This window comes from Onychostoma macrolepis, chromosome 03 (genome assembly GCF_012432095.1).
Source record: "Onychostoma macrolepis isolate SWU-2019 chromosome 03, ASM1243209v1, whole genome shotgun sequence".
Lineage (NCBI taxonomy): Eukaryota > Metazoa > Chordata > Actinopteri > Cypriniformes > Cyprinidae > Onychostoma > Onychostoma macrolepis.
This window is the reverse complement of record NC_081157.1, coordinates 50,770,804-50,787,986: the sequence shown is the minus strand read 5'-3', so window position 1 is coordinate 50,787,986 and position 17,183 is coordinate 50,770,804. Positions and strand designations below refer to the sequence as shown.

Genomic DNA, 17,183 nt, shown 5'->3' with positions numbered 1-17,183 from the left:
TGACCAATCTCTTTCTCAATTGCCCTGGTAAGTTTGATTGGGTGGTAATGTCCACCATCCTTGTTAAACTCAATTATAACTTTCCATTCATTTTCTTGTTCTTTTTCTATATTCTTAGATTTCTGTTTCTCGTACTGATTAGCTCTCTGTTTCTTGCTAGCATTTCTCTCACCAGACTCACTATGCTCCGACCAACTTACTCCTCTATTTCTTTCACTCAAAGCTCTTTTCATTCTTGTAGATTTGGCCATCATCCAATCCATTTCATCCCCATCTGAACTATTTGACATGATGTTACATTCACAGTACAGTTTATGCAGATCCGCCAAATACAAATAAAATAAAATGCTGTTACTTCCAATCAACCCGGAAATCGTCCCTCACTGTTCCGGCGGAGACTGTTAAGCGCTAGCTGCCTGCGCTACTGATGATGCCACGTCAAGATTTAGACGAGTCGCCTGAAGGGACAAAAAGGCCACAACGCCGGACGTAGTTCGCGTTTGCAAAAAAAACCGAGCGGAACAGTTGACATGTCAGACCGCTGACTATGGAAGCAGAATAATGACAATAGTTTTTGAAATATAAAGCATGCTGAATTCCACAAATAAAAAAACTAAGCAACCGAAAGCAATATATGTCTTCCTCAGATGTAATGTTAGTTCTGTACATCAGCGTTGGGTAAAAGAGAATTATAATCTCCTTTGTGGTAGAGAAAGCTGCTTATATGTAGGCTACGGGAAACAGCAAAAATGTTGAATTAAACATACACACAATCAGCGTTTCCACATGTTTATACTGGCCCTGATAATCAAAACTTCTAGCACTAGCTCCATTTCTGCAAATCAGTTTTTGTAAATGAGTGACTTGATCCACATATGGCCTTCATCAACAGCCGCTTGCGCCACCTGCTGGTGAGCGGCTGACAGCAGCTGGAGATCATGCATCGGTGCTCTACTGCTATCCCTGCGGTTCCCGGATGTGCAACGCTGAATTTTAACCACTAAATTTGTGGCAGCGAATTTGGAAAGTGAAATAAAATGACTGAAATTTGCCTGTCGAATATTATACATCGTATTTTTAAACGGATTGAATATTTTGGAAGTAAATTCTGGAAGGTGAATATGAATTATTGAATTTTTAATTACGAAAATGTGTGTGAAATATTTTGAATTGAAATATTCACAGCTTAAATAAACAACTGTGTTAAATTTCAGGACCTAAAAATGCAAGCCCTGGAAATACAAGGCATTAAAATGCAAGCACTGTTAATTGCAATGCATCTTTTTTTCGATTTGTGGAATTCAGCATGCTTTATATTTCAAAAACTATTGTCATTATTTTGCTTCCATAGCTGACTGATTGCTCACCGAATTCATCCTGCAAAACAGACAGATAAAGACAGATTGTGTATTTGTAAGCACATAAACTATTTATACAAATGATTTCGGAGCGATTTGGCTTTTTTGTTAAAAAGGACACAAAAAAAATGCAACTCAGAGGAAAAGTTTATTTCTCTTTGATAACGGTGGTTAAAATGTATTTATTCATATGAATTAAATATAATATATTAATTTAATATGATTACAAATGTAGCCTACGTATTATATAGAGAGAACTGTTTAAAAAAAGGAAATATATGACTACCTTCATTATTTAAGATAAGAAATAGCAAAACAAAAAGACTGTAAAATATTGCATATATTCTTTAATTGATTCATATACCCTATTTGTATATTTTTTGTTCACTTCTGTTAATATTATTGCAGTATGTTTATCTTAGTATTTGATTTGTTGTTTTTATGGTTGCATTTGATTATGTGTTCAAAATGTTGCAATAACAAATGTCAGGGGCAGCGATATGCTTTAGTGATATCCTTTTAGTTGATATGTTTAAAACTATTTTACAAAACATTTGTTATATTTATTCTGTTATATTCACTATACAGACCGTTTTATGGTCGGCACTTGTACTTTTATGTTTTTATGTCTTTTTAGGCTTTTTTATGGTTTGCCAGTAACAGCATTATCAGCCTAAAATAGCCTTCACATCTTACGCATTCATTACATTTACATTTAATCATTTAGCAGACGCTTTTATCCAAAGCGACTTCCAAAAGTCTTCAGAATATTTACAGTTACAAAATAAGTCTATAAGTGTTTCATTTTCTGAATTTACAAAATGAACATTTTGGTGAGACATCTTTCCTAAACTTGTTACTAAATGTGTTACAGGGATAGTACCTATGCAATATCTTAAAATATATTTCCTTTACCTAATTTGGCAGGAAAAATGTATTAGTTGCCGACCATATTTTTCTCAGTGGATCTCACAAAGCAAGGTCAGAGACAACAGGTAAGTGACAAACAGGGTGGTTTTTGACAGTCTACACAGTCTACTTATTTCTTGAATTTTCTGTAACTCCGACTACATGTGCTGAAAAATAATAGAGAAATAAATAATAAAAAAACGTTTAATATTGCTAAAGAAGGTAACACCAATGACAAAAAATAATACATGTGGTCTTGAAATAATTGCACAAATTTTTTTTTTTTTTTTTAAATGAAGCTGTCATTGTATTCATAAAGTCAAAAGATAATCTAATAATGTGGTCTAAGTTTAAATGTTAAAAAAGAAATACATTTTAAGACATCTTGCCATACCAAAAGTGGACGTTTCTGTGGAATGACCCATTTATCATTGTAGGGTGGTTTTGTTCTCACACACAGTCAACACACATGTATGTCCAAACACCATGTAAAAGTGGATGTTGCATACTAGGTGCCCTTAAAAAAAGAAAGAAAAAAAGATTCAAAGCGAAGAGTTTTGGAAGCAACAGCAACTATTCGGTGGAATGGCCCTTAACCATATTTTCACTGAAACATTTGATTTCTCTCTCCCATCCTCTCTCACGAAGACTGTAGGTGTTGATGAAATACCATGCGAGTCTATAATTTATTTATCATTTATTTGTGCAGATCGGCTTTTTCAAAGGAAAACAAATCAGCGCACCTTATAGAAGCATGTCATTTCGCCGTATTATTTCCCTCCTCTCGCCGCTTCACTCCAGTCCAGCAGGTGGCGCTAAAACACTTAGGTTTGTTTGCCAAACAACATTAAACCTCAGAGGAAGAAGCTCAGATTCACCACGCTCTCTGTTGTTTTGTTTGGTGATGCTGGCTCAATACAAACGGTTAGAAATTTTTCTGTAAACAGAGAAATATAGGGTTAGGATCAGGTCGGTAAATACAGGTCAAAAAAGGTTTTGAAGCAAGCGGGAATATCTGGAGGAGTATCATCTGAACTGAGATCTGCTGCTGTGAAGATGGTGTTTGTTAAAGAGGAGGACACGAGTGAACCAGAAACCTGGAGAATAAAACACGAGGAACCAGAAACATGGAGAATAAAACACGAGGAACCAGAAACCTGGAGAATAAAACACGAGGAACCAGAACCCTGGAGAATAAAACAAGAGGAACCAGAACCCTGGAGAATAAAACAAGAGGAACCAGAAACCTGGAGAATAAAACACGAGGAACCAGAACCCTGGAGAATAAAACACGAGGAACCAGAAACCTGGAGAATAAAACACGAGGAACCAGAACCCTGGAGAATAAAACAAGAGGAACCAGAACCCTGGAGAATAAAACAAGAGGAACCAGAACCCTGGAGAATAAAACAAGAGGAACCAGAACCCTGGAGAATAAAACAAGAGGAACCAGAACCCTGGAGAATAAAACAAGAGGAACAAGGAGGTTGGTGTTTATTCTTCATTCATCTTTAATGACTGTTTGTGGTACATCCACAGATCCTTTATGTAAAAATAAGACCTTAACTATCATTAAAATGTCTTAAATCCATGTTTCAAAGTTTTTTTATGGAAAGTGACTGAACTGACACCGAGGAGATTTAATTATTGCTTTATTTAGACTTTTTTTCGATTTTTATTTTTTGGAATCATAAAACTGTGTTGAACTCAGAGCGTGTGAGACTGAGTTTGTTTTTACGCTAGTACAATCCTCATTTTTAGTAAAGTCGCTATAGGACTGTGGCTATTTTAAATCATGTGAATGTCTGAGTAGAGTATTATTTGCTTGTTCATTACATTTCACTGTAAGTCAGTAACAGTTTTGCAGCAGGCTTTGCAAAAATGCAAATGGACTTTTACTGTAAGATATTTGTGACCCTGGAGCACAAAACCAGTCATAAGTAGCACAGGTATATTTGTAGCAATAGCCAAAAATACATTGTATGGGTCAAAATTATACATTTTTATACTACGGGGCCATTGAATGCTTGAATCTGATTGGCTGATGAACGTTCTGAGGTGTGCAATTATTTTCAGGGAAACGCACGGCGAACGTAGATCCAGGCAGCTCTTGACTGCATTACATGACCATATCACTTCACCAAATGATTTCTGTTATTTCAAAGGTCTTACAACAGCAAAATAACCAAAACGCACAACGACACTGGCCAAACAAATAAATATAGTAAGCAATATAATAAAAACGACAGATCTTTTCCTTGTTTTTGCCACAAAATTACATTTTATTATGTACAGAAAGCACATATCCTATCTCTCCCGCTCTCTCTCCCTCACAGACACACATACAGGCCCGGCGCTGGCTGGGGGGGCTTTGCCCCCCTCCACGGACATTCCTGTGCCCCCCCTCCGGACCGAGGGGGACGACCGGACTTTAGTTTAGCATGTATAATAGTCTAACTCCTAGTGTAAAATAGTCTTAACTGATTGCTTTGAGATGGAAAAACTGCCCATAACTCCTGGTCTAGGATCTGTTTTTTCGTAATAATAGCATAATGAAATAGATTTGGCAAACAGTGTATCTTCTGCTTTGGAAAGCGTTAAATGATTTTACAATGCATTTTCAGAGAGGGGAGCAAAGTAGCCAATCACAGACCTGTTTGTTGATTTCTACAACGCAATGGCCAATCAGAGGTGTTTCACTTTTCACTTAAACTACAATTTCACTTCACTTTCACTTCACTTATTTTTTTTATTATTTACTTAAAAATTTTAAAGCATCGGGTTTCCTCAATTTTTTTTAAGTTAAGTCAACTTATCGCTTTTTACGATGTGAGGTTCTGATTTCTAATCCACCCTCATGTAGATTTATTTTATTTTATTTTTCATTAAAACCAAAAGTGTTCATCAGTGATTGTATATCAAGAGCAGGGACACGTTTGTGTGCATTTTGTTTTGGTTTTGTGCTTTTACCAGAACGAAGCGCTCGATCGTCTGTGTGAAGATTGCGCGTTGTGCACGAGCGCCAAGAGAGAACTGATAACAGCAGCAACAAGCACTCGCCATGATTTCAAAAACAACACATTCCAGAGATAGATCGCCTGTTACTTAACACACACCAACAAATTTCTTATTCAATGGAGATGTTTCTTTCTTTAGGTACATCCGTGCATCACCGCCAAATGACGGAGTGGGCTATTTTAAGTTGTTTCCATTGTCATGAGCAAAAAAATCCATCAGAACGCACCGCATTCGTCGGCCAGAGGGTTAAAGAAAGCGTAGCCTATTTAGTTTCACAGGCCTATTTATGTTTAAATATTAGGTAATAATTATATATATATATTATTATTATTATTATTTTTTTTTTTTTTCCATCTATGTTGATTATGAAAAGTGAACAGCATGACCAAGATAGGCTCATAAGATGCACAATATGTCGGGAGACATGGAGTGGGTCACATGATTTTGACCACTTCGTTGAGTTTTTTGTAGAAAGCCTTTCTTTTGAAGTGCATTTAGTTTTGTATAAATCTTAATTTTAATCAATGTTTCATCAACCAATTGTCTGGATTTAATAGATAAAGAATTTAATAAAGAAGAAAACCAAGAACGTTGACTTTGAAACAGGATGAAACATTAATTTGAGTTGAAATTGTTATAGATTACATCTAGATGTCGCAGTGATACATGACATGGTGAAAATTGACTGAATGATTAATTACACTGTAAAAACTAAAGGTGCCTCAAATATCCTTTTGAGTACTCAAGGAACTTCAAAATGTATTTTAAGTGTCTCAAAGCTCTTTTTCTCATAATAGGGTTCCTGGAGGAACCATTTCAGTCTTTGCAGTTCTTGCAGGAACTTATGGGTTCCTTGAAGCACTTTGTTTCCAGTTCTGAGGTTCTGGAGTCACCCTTTCATTGCACTGAGACCTCAAAGTGCTCTGAAGGTTCCTGGAGGAACTCACATTTTAAAAATTAGTTGTTATAAGATCTGTTAGTCTTTTCAGCTGCACAAACCCACCAAGGCCTGGAAGATACCGTCCTATTTATTTATTTATTTCTATTTATCACGCTGTTAACAGTTCCTACTCGCATAAAATACTCGCACTGCATGTTGACTTTTAAACCTTAATTTAACTTTCAACAACATATGCACATTTTTGCGCTGAATAGCCTATTGTCTCCCTCTCTTTGTTCCGTCTGTCTGACGCGCGTGCATGCGCCCACCTGTCATGAGAAATCGAGTCCGCTTAGGACCCCGAGTGATCCCATTGCCTAAATAAATACATAAAGATATTAATGTAAAAACGTATGGCTTACTATATAGTGCATAATAGAACAAAATAGTGCATAATGAAACAAATTAAATGTAATTTCTTACACTTGATTAACTGCTAATTAATAAATAAAAGTAATAGTATCCTATTAAGTGAAAAAAAATGAAAATCATTGGTAACACTTTATTTTGATGGTCCCTTTTGAACATTCTGTTGACACTAAGTAATGTTGCAACTACATGTCAACAAACTCTCATAAGAGTATTAGTAGACTGTCTGCTTCATATCTACTAACTCCTTATTGTGTTGGTCTCCCAACAGATATTCTACTGACTATAAGTAAATTTGCAAGAACGTGTCAACTTAATCTAACCCTAACCCTACCAGTCAACTAATACACTACTAACACTCTAATGAGAGTCAGTAGAAATGTAGGTGCAACATTACTTATAGTCAATAGAATGTGTTTAAGGGACCATCAAAATAAAGTGAAACCAAATCATTAATTAGTTTTATTTATAAAATAAAACATTTGGCATTTAACACTTAATTTAACACATAATTAAAAAAATAATTGTGAATACATGTAGGATAAGAGCAAATTCCTGTATAAAATAAGCTATGCAGCTAATCAGGTATCTGTATGCTATGCTTGTACATAAGCTAATGAATACAGACGTTAATTATCATTGTAATGTAGTTTAAACAGCATTTATCATGACATGATTTTGTAGGAATTGTAATCAGGCACTAAAGAGAGTACCTATTAAAAGTCATTTGAGCCAATGGGATCGCTTGGGGTCCTAATGGGACCTTATTTCGAGGGGGGACTCGATTTGTCACCACACTCTCATTCGGTATTTTAAACTTAACACAGACTGTCAGGACGGACCTTTATACAAAAATGGAAATGCTCGCATGAATTTGTGACATTTATAAATAAGGATATGACCGTAAACTGAACGTTTTTGTGCTCAGGACAGCATCTGTCAAAGCGCCTGACAGGGCAATCCATTACGCTAATGCATTAACTTAAAGCTTAAAATAAAGAATTCTCATGTTTTGGTAGCTTGGATCACATAACTCTCCCGCAGCATCTCATTCTGTTTCCTCCACTATTTTTAGATGCATTTTGTCCATAGAAATTTCAATTTCAGACCCCTCCATGATTTCTAAGTGGGAGAACTTGCAAAATAGCAGGGTGTTCAAATACTTATTTTCCTCACTATATATATATATATATATATATATATATATTAGTGCTGTCAATTGATTAAAAAATGTAATCGCGTTAGTCATGGACTGTGATTAATCATGATTAATCAAAAATTTAAAATACTAGGATTTACCTGTAAATGTTTTGAAATAAAGAAATGCATGACAAACTAGTTTAAGGAAACAGAACCTTTCACACTTCCACCAGGTATGAGTCATAATCCTTATTCTTTTATCATTATTCTTTTGTTTTTATTCAGCCTTTATACTGGCAATAAATCGTTTACCAAGCCACATACCCAGTATACATTTAACGTTACCCAACTATTATCAAAAGTATTTCTAAATAAACACAACAAAACATTTTCTTGCGACCTTACATGAAGTATTATGACAAAATGCATTATGAAGAAGAATTGGACCTGTTCTGCATTAGAGCTAATATTAGCATCATGCCTCATAAGACATTTTTTGAGATTAATAGTACACTTTCACTCAGAACTCACTTCAAACCACCATCGAGTGTTTGTAATAACTTCCTTTTGCGATCACATGTGGAATTTGGTTGTTTACTGTTGTTAAAATATGCTATTTATAGCCTTTTATATAGCTGCACAAATTAGCATTTCAGATGTACACATTCAATCTCAAGAAAATCACATACAAATATCCTATCGTAATCGTGTGTTTATTATCTTATATAATCTATAGTGGCTGTTGTCATGTTTATTTGTAAAAGCCTTAACATGTGCTCTGCTGAAACTCATGTTGTTTGTGATGCCTTAAGTTGCCAGGTATATATTCCAAGTATAATACACATTAGTAAAAGGATCTATTTTAATTTTTATTTGACTATATACACCTTGGGCAGCCGCGGTACATTATAAAAGGAGCCCAAAAAAACTGCAACCCACGGCTCTGTAATTTTTCCCACGACTGTATTTTCAAAATAGCCCACTTGTGCCGTTACCTTGGCAACACTGGTGCTGTCCCCTCATCACACAACGATAGATAACCTTCCGCGCTTCGATGACGGGAAGAAGTTGGGGTCAAACCTTATCAAACGATTAATTTGCGTAAAAAAAATATTAACGCGTGAACATTTTTAGATTAATCGCATGCGTTACCGTTGACACCCCTAAAATATATGAATATATATATATATATGGTAAGTGGGTCGCAGCTTGATGACTATGGGTGGGTCCCAAGGTCAAACCAGTTGAGAAACACTGTTCTAGGTTATTACATGTGGGGCTTTTAGGTCCGATAATTAACACCTCTGTTTTTTCAGAATTTAGCAGTGAGAAATTACTCATCCAGTTTTTTTAAAACGACTATGCATTCCGTTTGTTTCTCAGTTTGGTGTGTTTCTCCGGGCTGCAAAGAAATATAGAACCGAGTATCATCAGCATAACAGTGAAAGCTAACACTGTGTTTCCTGATGATATCTCCCAAGGGTATTATGAAAAGTAATGGCCCTCGTACTGAGCCTTGACTTGTTCGTGAAGAAAATGAACTTAACTTTTCACTATTAGTAACGTTAGAGACATTAGCTGAACACTTTTGAGAGATGCACAGACTCACAGAGGTAATTCACACGCTCTTTCTCTCTCTAATAACTTGGTTATTAACTGCATTGATCTTTACTTTACTTTACTGATCTTGATTATTCCTTACTACTTTCATGCCAAAAATCATTAGGATATTAAGTAAAGATTATGTTCCATGAAGATATTTTGTAAATTTTCTATATCAAAACTTAATTTTTGATTAGTAATATGCAGTGCTAAGAACTTCCTTTGGACAACTTTAAAGTTGATTTTCTCAATATTTAGATGTTTTTGCACCCTCAGATTCCAGATACATTCCAAATAGATGTATTTCGGCCAAATATTGTCCTATCCTATCAAACCATACATCAATGGAAAGATTATTTATTCAGCTTTCAGAATATGCATGCATCTCAATAAAAAAATAAAAAAGACCCTTATGACTGGTTTTGTGCCCCAGGGTTATATATACCTGACAGCATTGTCACAACATCGAAGTAAACTTGTTTATTCTAATATCTGATCTGTAATCAGTGATTTCTGATGTGTAATTAATCAAGTTCAGCCAGATTTTATTTGTCTCAACAAGTTAAATTACAGAAAGCAATCAAAGAAGAAACCTTGTTTTCTGGAGCTGCCAATGTGTAGTGTTTCTTTACTAAATGAAATCGCCATCTACTGGCCTGGCAGCATAATGCAGTGTTTTTAGACATTTTCATGGATCTGTGTTAAAAAGGGACAGTTTGTAGTGTTCGTCTGTACACAAATATTTGATCCTTTTATTTTTCAAACGTACTATCGGTTTTCATCTTTATAATTATTTCATTTTAGGCCTGATGAAAATGAAAGAAGACAGACAAGATCTGAATGAGGTGGAGGAGAAGCATCAAGGTCAGAAAGATTGTGATGTCAATGGAGAAAAATCAGTGAGCTGCAGCATTCAAAAAACAGACGTCAAGAAGCCTTTCAGCTGCTCTCAGTGTGGAAACACTTTCAGACATAAAGTAAGCCTTACGAGGCACATGTTAATTCATGCTGGAATAAAGCCTTTCAGCTGCTCTCAGTGTGGAAAAACTTTTGTACAGAAAGGACAACTTAAGATTCATTTGGCAACTCACTCTTCAGAAAAGCCTTTCAGCTGCTCTCAGTGTGGAAACACTTTTACACAGAAAGGAAGCCTCAAGAAGCACATGCTAATTCATGCTGGAATAATACGTTTCAGCTGCGCTCAGTGTGGAAAGACTTTTACACAGAATGGAAGCCTTAAGAAGCACATGCTAATTCATGCTGGAATAAAGCCTTTCAGCTGCTCTCAGTGTGGAAAAAGTTTTACAGTGAAAGAACAACTTAAGATTCATTTGGTAATTCACTCTTCAGAAAAGCCTTTCAGCTGCGCTCAGTGTGGAAAGAGTTTCTCAACTAAAGGATACCTTAAGACTCACATGTTAATCCATACTGGAATGAAGTCTTTCAGCTGCTCTCAGTGTGGAAGGAGTTTTACACATAAATCTAGCTTTCAGAGGCACATGTTAATTCATACTGGGAAAAAGCCTTTCACCTGCTCTTAGTGTGGAAAGACGTTTACAAAGAGAGGAGACCTTAAGAATCATTTGGTAACTCACACTTCACAAATAATTTGAGTGAAGTTGATGTTGAATAGCTTAAAATTAGATTCACTCTACTTTTCTAAATTCACTATATATAATCTGTGCTTTTGTTGTAATGTTGGTGAGCTTGGTGAAAAAACCTTGCTGCGCTAGTTTAACCGAGACTTGTTACAGCACTTGCATATTGATTTTGTTTGCTTTTGTTGTCCTCATTTGTAAGTCACTTTGGATACAAGCAGCTGCTAAATGCTACATGTAAATGTAATGTAAATGTAATGTAACTTTATCTGACCATTGATCATGACTTTCTATTTGATTTAAATTGTGAAAGTTGCACGAGTGTAAACATAAACATGATTTTAAGTGGTCTCTCAAATTAATTTATCTTAATTTTATACCAATTTTTTGTTGTACTTAGTCAAGACTATAAACTATATTCAAATCTATGTTTTGAGTTTTGAGTATTCATTATAGCTGTGTAAGTAAAACACAATTTACAGAACTGTACAAGTCAGGGCCGCTGCTGGCCAAATGGGTGTCCTAAGCAGGATTGTACTGTTGTGCCCCCTCCCTCAAATATTATGGAAGTAAAAAAATGAAATAAAAATACTATAGGGGTCAAAACAGAACTTAAATAAATAATTATATTGTAATTAAATTGCATTATTTACAAATTGCAATTGTAGCTCTAGACAGTTATGACTATTATTTTATTAATACAATTGTCTGATTTATTTTATTGTCTCAAGCATTCAGAAATCACGCAAAAGAAAATTAAGCAGTTTTACTACGATAAAACCATGGTTAATTTTTGTAAGGGTTGTGAGGTCCACATGTTTGTGTTGAAGAAATTATAGAGGCTGTGTCATCTATAGCAAAAGGTGGGCAAAAATAAAAGATTAAGTGGATATTTGAATGAAATATTTGGTCAATAGCCTATTAAACAAGGATATGATCGTGTAACATTTATCAGCCCTTGGGGTCCAGCTGAACCAGTGGTGTCGGGCCATATGCCGTATGCTTACTTTTTTCCTCGGGCTGTTTGCGTATTACGACTTCTAAGGATCAATTTTTGCGTATACCCACTTGTTTTGTAGCTTCGCAAGTCCGTAATCTACTGTAGCTTCCCGTATAATGGTGTCCCATGCGGTTGTGTGAAACTCGTGATTCTTTGTTGTAATTGGTGCATTATCTTTGTTTTTCACCTACGAACAGGAGAGCCTACTGGACATCGGGAGCACCAGGACATTCCCGGTGGATCGGTCGAGTAGTGAGCCGATCGCCGAAGCGTGGAAGACCTCCGCCACATTAGGCACTGTTGTTAAACTGTTTTACAGCAAACTGAAAAAAACAAATACTCCAAAAGTGTGAATCGGTGCTATGCAATGCATCCGCAGCCGCGCACAATGTAAAGTGATAAACAGCGCAAGTCGCTTCATCCATTCAGATTCACACAGAATTGTTATAATCGTGTGATATGAGAACATTAAAGGTTCTGTAGTGATGCTGGCTGAAAACAGCCATGACAATGTAAACTGCATGAAGAGGTAAACTGGAAAACACCAATACGCTTGTCAATTCAGCATCCTAGTAATTTACCATGGTTTTACTTCTTGTGACCACCATCTTACTAATACTAATTATAAGCAAGAACTTCTCTCTTTAGATGTTTAGTTCTAATTAATTTTAATAGAAGTAAAATGTTGGTTCCGTAAGAGCACGATTAAAGATAAATATCAGTGTCTTATATAGGTGTGTATTATTTACAAATATTAAAGTTCTTAAAGAGATAGTTCACCCAAAAATAAAAATGATCCTTTACTCAACACCATGTCATTCCAAACGTGTATGAATTTCTTTCCACTGTGGAACATAAAAAAAGAAGATAATTTGAGAAATTCAAGACATTTTGTCAACCTGGTCTCAGGGGCGGATCTACCGGGGTGGCACGGGGTGGCAAATGCCACCCTAAGAAAAAGCTGTGCCACCCCAGAATTATCACAGAATAAAATATAAATGTAAGCAGTGTTTCATGTGCTACTTTTCAGCCGCGCGATGGTTGCACGTGCACGCAGCGCCCAGTGTAGTCGGCTTCATTAACAAATGACTCTTATGAACCGGTTCTTTTTGGGTCAAAAATATAAAGCGCAGCCCATTCACTAACAAATTGTATTTACATTTGTTCGTGAATCAGATACTGCTTCTCGGTTTATTCAGAAGTCCTCTGAGAAATCTAATCCCGTCCGGATGTGTTCTGAGATTCATCCCGTAATTGTTTGGTGATCGATTCTCCGACCGCTCGATCGCTCCACTTAACAATAACATGGGCCGATCACGAAAACTAATAGCAGAATACTAATAGGTAAGAATCTTGTATTGCAGTTTTCTCTATTGTTAATTTAATATAAGTGATTTTATTTGGCCCATTTTTCCAAACCATTAATTCAGTTCTCAAAACAAAGACACATTTCTCAAAAAGTTTAACAATGAGATTAGGTAGCAAAACTGATGACACCAATCAGAATCTCTGCATCCTAACAACGGAGAGAGGAGAGAGCTAAATGAATAATATACATGGGTTTTATACTTACACATTCAATATAATTACAGTACAGTACCAGTACATGATGGAAATTTCACTCTTCTATATGTACAGTAAACTGTAGCACGTGTTGTACACCTTCAAACATGTGACTGTCAAATTTGATCTGTAACCATCTTTTATGTGTAGCTACTGCATGTTTGCAGAGCTGAGAAATGACTGCCTAGAGATGTAGTCTTGTGTCAGGAGACCAGGAAACTGTTATAGTATTGTACACTGTAATGACATTTGACCAAATGTGCAGAGGATGCTGAATTTACTTTTTTTAATTTTATTTTGTACTGTACTGTATTGTGGTGCATACCAAGTTCATATACAATTCTTTGATATTTGAACTTTTCTAGTGTTTTTCATCTACTGCAAGATTACTTTCCAGTAGTAAAATGAAAATGATCTGTTCCCAAAAGTTAATTGCTGAATTATTATCTGTAATTTATGTTGTATACTGTAATAGACATGATTACAGTATACATGATTACAGATGAGTTTTTTGTTAAGTGTTATTGATCTCATGAGTGTTCACTGGGCAGGAAAGTCATCTGTGTATTTGAATTGTAAGTATTTAAGAATACCTGTAATAACTAGATTGAAAAGTTTGAGAGACAAAGTTATGCTGGCTTGTCTTAAAGTCTTATTTAAGAAACATAAATAGTTTGGTCAGTTAGATGTTCTAGATGTTTGCTAAAGTGTTGCTAGTTGGTTGCTAGGATATGCTGGATGGTTGCTAGGCTTTTGCTATGCAGTTGCTGGGGTGTTGCTAGACTATTGATAGTGTTCTGGGTTATTACAGACATCCCCACCTCTGGTAATAACAGAATGTCTTCCTGATACAAGCTCAGAAACATTTATAACCTCTTGAAGTTTTTCATATTGTGTATTGACTTGGTGCCATGATGGATATTGAAATGTTGTTATTTATTTTTCATTTTAAACAGTATAGATGATTACTTAATGGTAATGAAATATTTGTGAACATAACTGTGCACGTCAGACAATAAATCCCCAAAATCTATGCATGCTTGCTTTGGTGTTGCTACCCCTCATAGACCCCATGCCACCCCTTTGCCACCCTAAATATTATTTTCTAGATCCGCCCCTGCCTGGTCTCATAAAAATACGTACCTCTGCGCACTTTTTGTGCGACACCGTTTTTACGTACCTTGCTGCACGTTTCGCCGCAGTTTCAAATAGAAATGTCCACTGAGTGGCGCTAAAACACAGGTTCAATTTGTGAACCCTGGTACATATTGATGTTTTTTTTTATTACGTTGCTTCAGATACGTATTGCGGTGGTTCAGAATTCAAATATCCGGGGACTGTCGCTAAAGGTTAATACTATGCCCTACACCTAATCCCACCCTAAACCTACCAGATAGTGTTAACAAATGCAAAACTGATATAAAAACGTGTTAGTTGAAGCAACTGTGCCATCCCAGATAGCAAAATTTGTCTGGCCCACCTCTGGGCCACTACCTTGCTTAACTTCTGGCAAAATTCTGGCACAGATGCGGCCCAAGCCCTGTAAAATGACTCTTATTTATTGACGTGGCCCAGATCTGGCCCGCATTCTGTAGAGTGACTTCTATTATTTTATGTGGCCCAGAAACTGCTAAATGTAATTCAGCAGTGAAACACAAATACAACCATTTAAAAATATTAAAAATTATAAAATTACCAAATACTTTAATATAAATATATATTAACATTGTACAAATGCACTACAGTATAAACATTAACACACCTTTTAAACCACAAAATAACAAGTAAATTATATTTACTAATATATATATATATATATATATATATATATATATATATATAAAAACTAGTGCTGGGCATAGATTAATCTAGATTAATCTCATCCAAAATAAAAGTTTTAGTTTATATAATATATCTGTGTGTACTGTGAATATTTATTATGTGTATATAAAGACACACACATACAGTATGTATTTTGAAAATATTTACATGTATATATTTATATTAATATAATTTATATGATATATAAATATATTTAATATATAAACATAACACATTTTTCTTAAGTATATACATACATGGGTGTGTATTCATATATACATAATAAATATACACAATAAACACACATATATTATGTACATAAAAACTTTTATTTTGGATGAGATTAATCTAGATTAATCTATGCCCAGCACTAATATAAACATTATGTGTCATAATTCAGTTCAGTTCTTATCAAATGTTGTCAGTGCAGTCAAGTCAATAATACAAGCACAATAAAAGGCAACAGTGACAAGGAGCCCAAACCCAAACAAGACCCGGCTCAGTCAGGAAACAGTCTCGTCTGGCCAAACGAATGGACGTGGTATGATTATTTCAGGCTGAATCACAAGTCAGATTGTGGATTGATATCATTCAGAATATTTCATCCAACTTCCTCTGCATGAAGTAATATCACGCCAGCAGGTGAAGCTGGTAAAAAGGGTCTGTGCAGAGGGCTTGTCTGGTTCTCGTAGTCTTTGCTGAGGATCTGTGCTGGGGCCATCAGTGAGGTCTTCACAGGGATCTGTCATCTAGCTGACATGGTCTCCGCTGACAGTCAGGGATGTGTTGTGGTTGTTCCTGTTCCTCGTCTGGTCTGGATACTGACTGGATCAGCTGATTACTGTAACCTAGGCATAAGGGTGAGACAGTATATACAGTAAGTGACTAATATAAGCATTGATGTCATTCTTCTTACAAATTAACAAGTACATTAGATATTATGGGAAGTGTTGCTGCTTACCCTAATTAATGCAGCATAAATATCCTTTAAGACAAGGGTGCCCAATAGGTCGATCGCGATCTACCAGTTGATTGCGAAGGCAATACTGGTAGAGGGAGGGCACGAGATAAAACTAAAATATAATATATTGTCACGGGGTGAAGAATCACACAACAAGGACCGTTCCAATAAATGCCCCGGAGGGTGGATTTATTGTCTCAAACAGAGAAAAATAGCAAACAGGTGTAGAGGTGCGCTGGTGCAGTCGATCTCTTCCTCGGTCTTTGTGCAGGGTGCCCGTGCTTGTGCTCGTGCTCTATGGTGGCTGCTTGGTCACACGCTGCTATCTGGAGGTGTAAAGAGAGAGTGGTTAGCTGCAGTCTTTCTGGAGGTTGAACTCCCAGTGGCGAGGTCTGCTGGGCTTATAAGGCCAGCAGCTGACGAGCTGCAGCTGGGACTGATCAGCCGGTGATGAGGAAGTGCAGGTGTTCTGCCTCCGTTTCCAGGGCGACGCTGATGAGATATCGGGACGCTCGTCACAATATTCACTTATGTTATGACTAATTTGTTAAGTAATGTAAAAATATATAGTCTATAAATAAATAACAGTACCACCTTTCTACGTATTCTGTGATATCCTGTGTTTCGGACGGTTTCAAAGCAGCAAACCATTTCTCATCGCGCTGTGTGAAATACAGACTGAACGGCGGCTCAAAACCGCTGTATGAGCATATGATACACAAACTACACTAGTAGCCAAAAGTTTTGATTAGACCATGATTGTAATCAAGGTAAAGATGATTACAGTGACATACAGGATCGTGCATTAGGCACGCGTTGTGGAATTTCCGCCTGCTTTATTGTCAATGGACAGACGCCAGTTTTGTGAAGAAAATTAAACTAATTTAGTTTAGTTGAACATTGA

At 36.1% G+C, this 17,183-nt stretch overlaps 1 protein-coding gene across 2 annotated transcripts; it reads left to right on the top strand.

The window, feature by feature from the left end:
- Positions 1-3,019: 3,019 nt before the first annotated feature.
- LOC131536100 (gastrula zinc finger protein XlCGF8.2DB-like) lies at positions 3,020-14,516 on the top strand. Of its 2 annotated transcripts, XM_058768826.1 has the most exons (3): positions 3,020-3,753; positions 10,141-10,922; positions 12,132-14,516. In XM_058768826.1, exons 1-2 carry the CDS (start codon positions 3,324-3,326, stop codon positions 10,875-10,877), a joined length of 1,167 nt encoding a protein of 388 aa, XP_058624809.1. In that variant the 5' UTR covers positions 3,020-3,323; the 3' UTR covers positions 10,878-10,922; positions 12,132-14,516. The 2 variants fall into 2 exon arrangements, with proteins under 2 accessions (XP_058624809.1, XP_058624808.1); XM_058768825.1 differs by lacking the exon at positions 12,132-14,516 and having other exon boundaries at positions 3,024-3,753; positions 10,141-11,480.
- Positions 14,517-17,183: the final 2,667 nt, after the last annotated feature.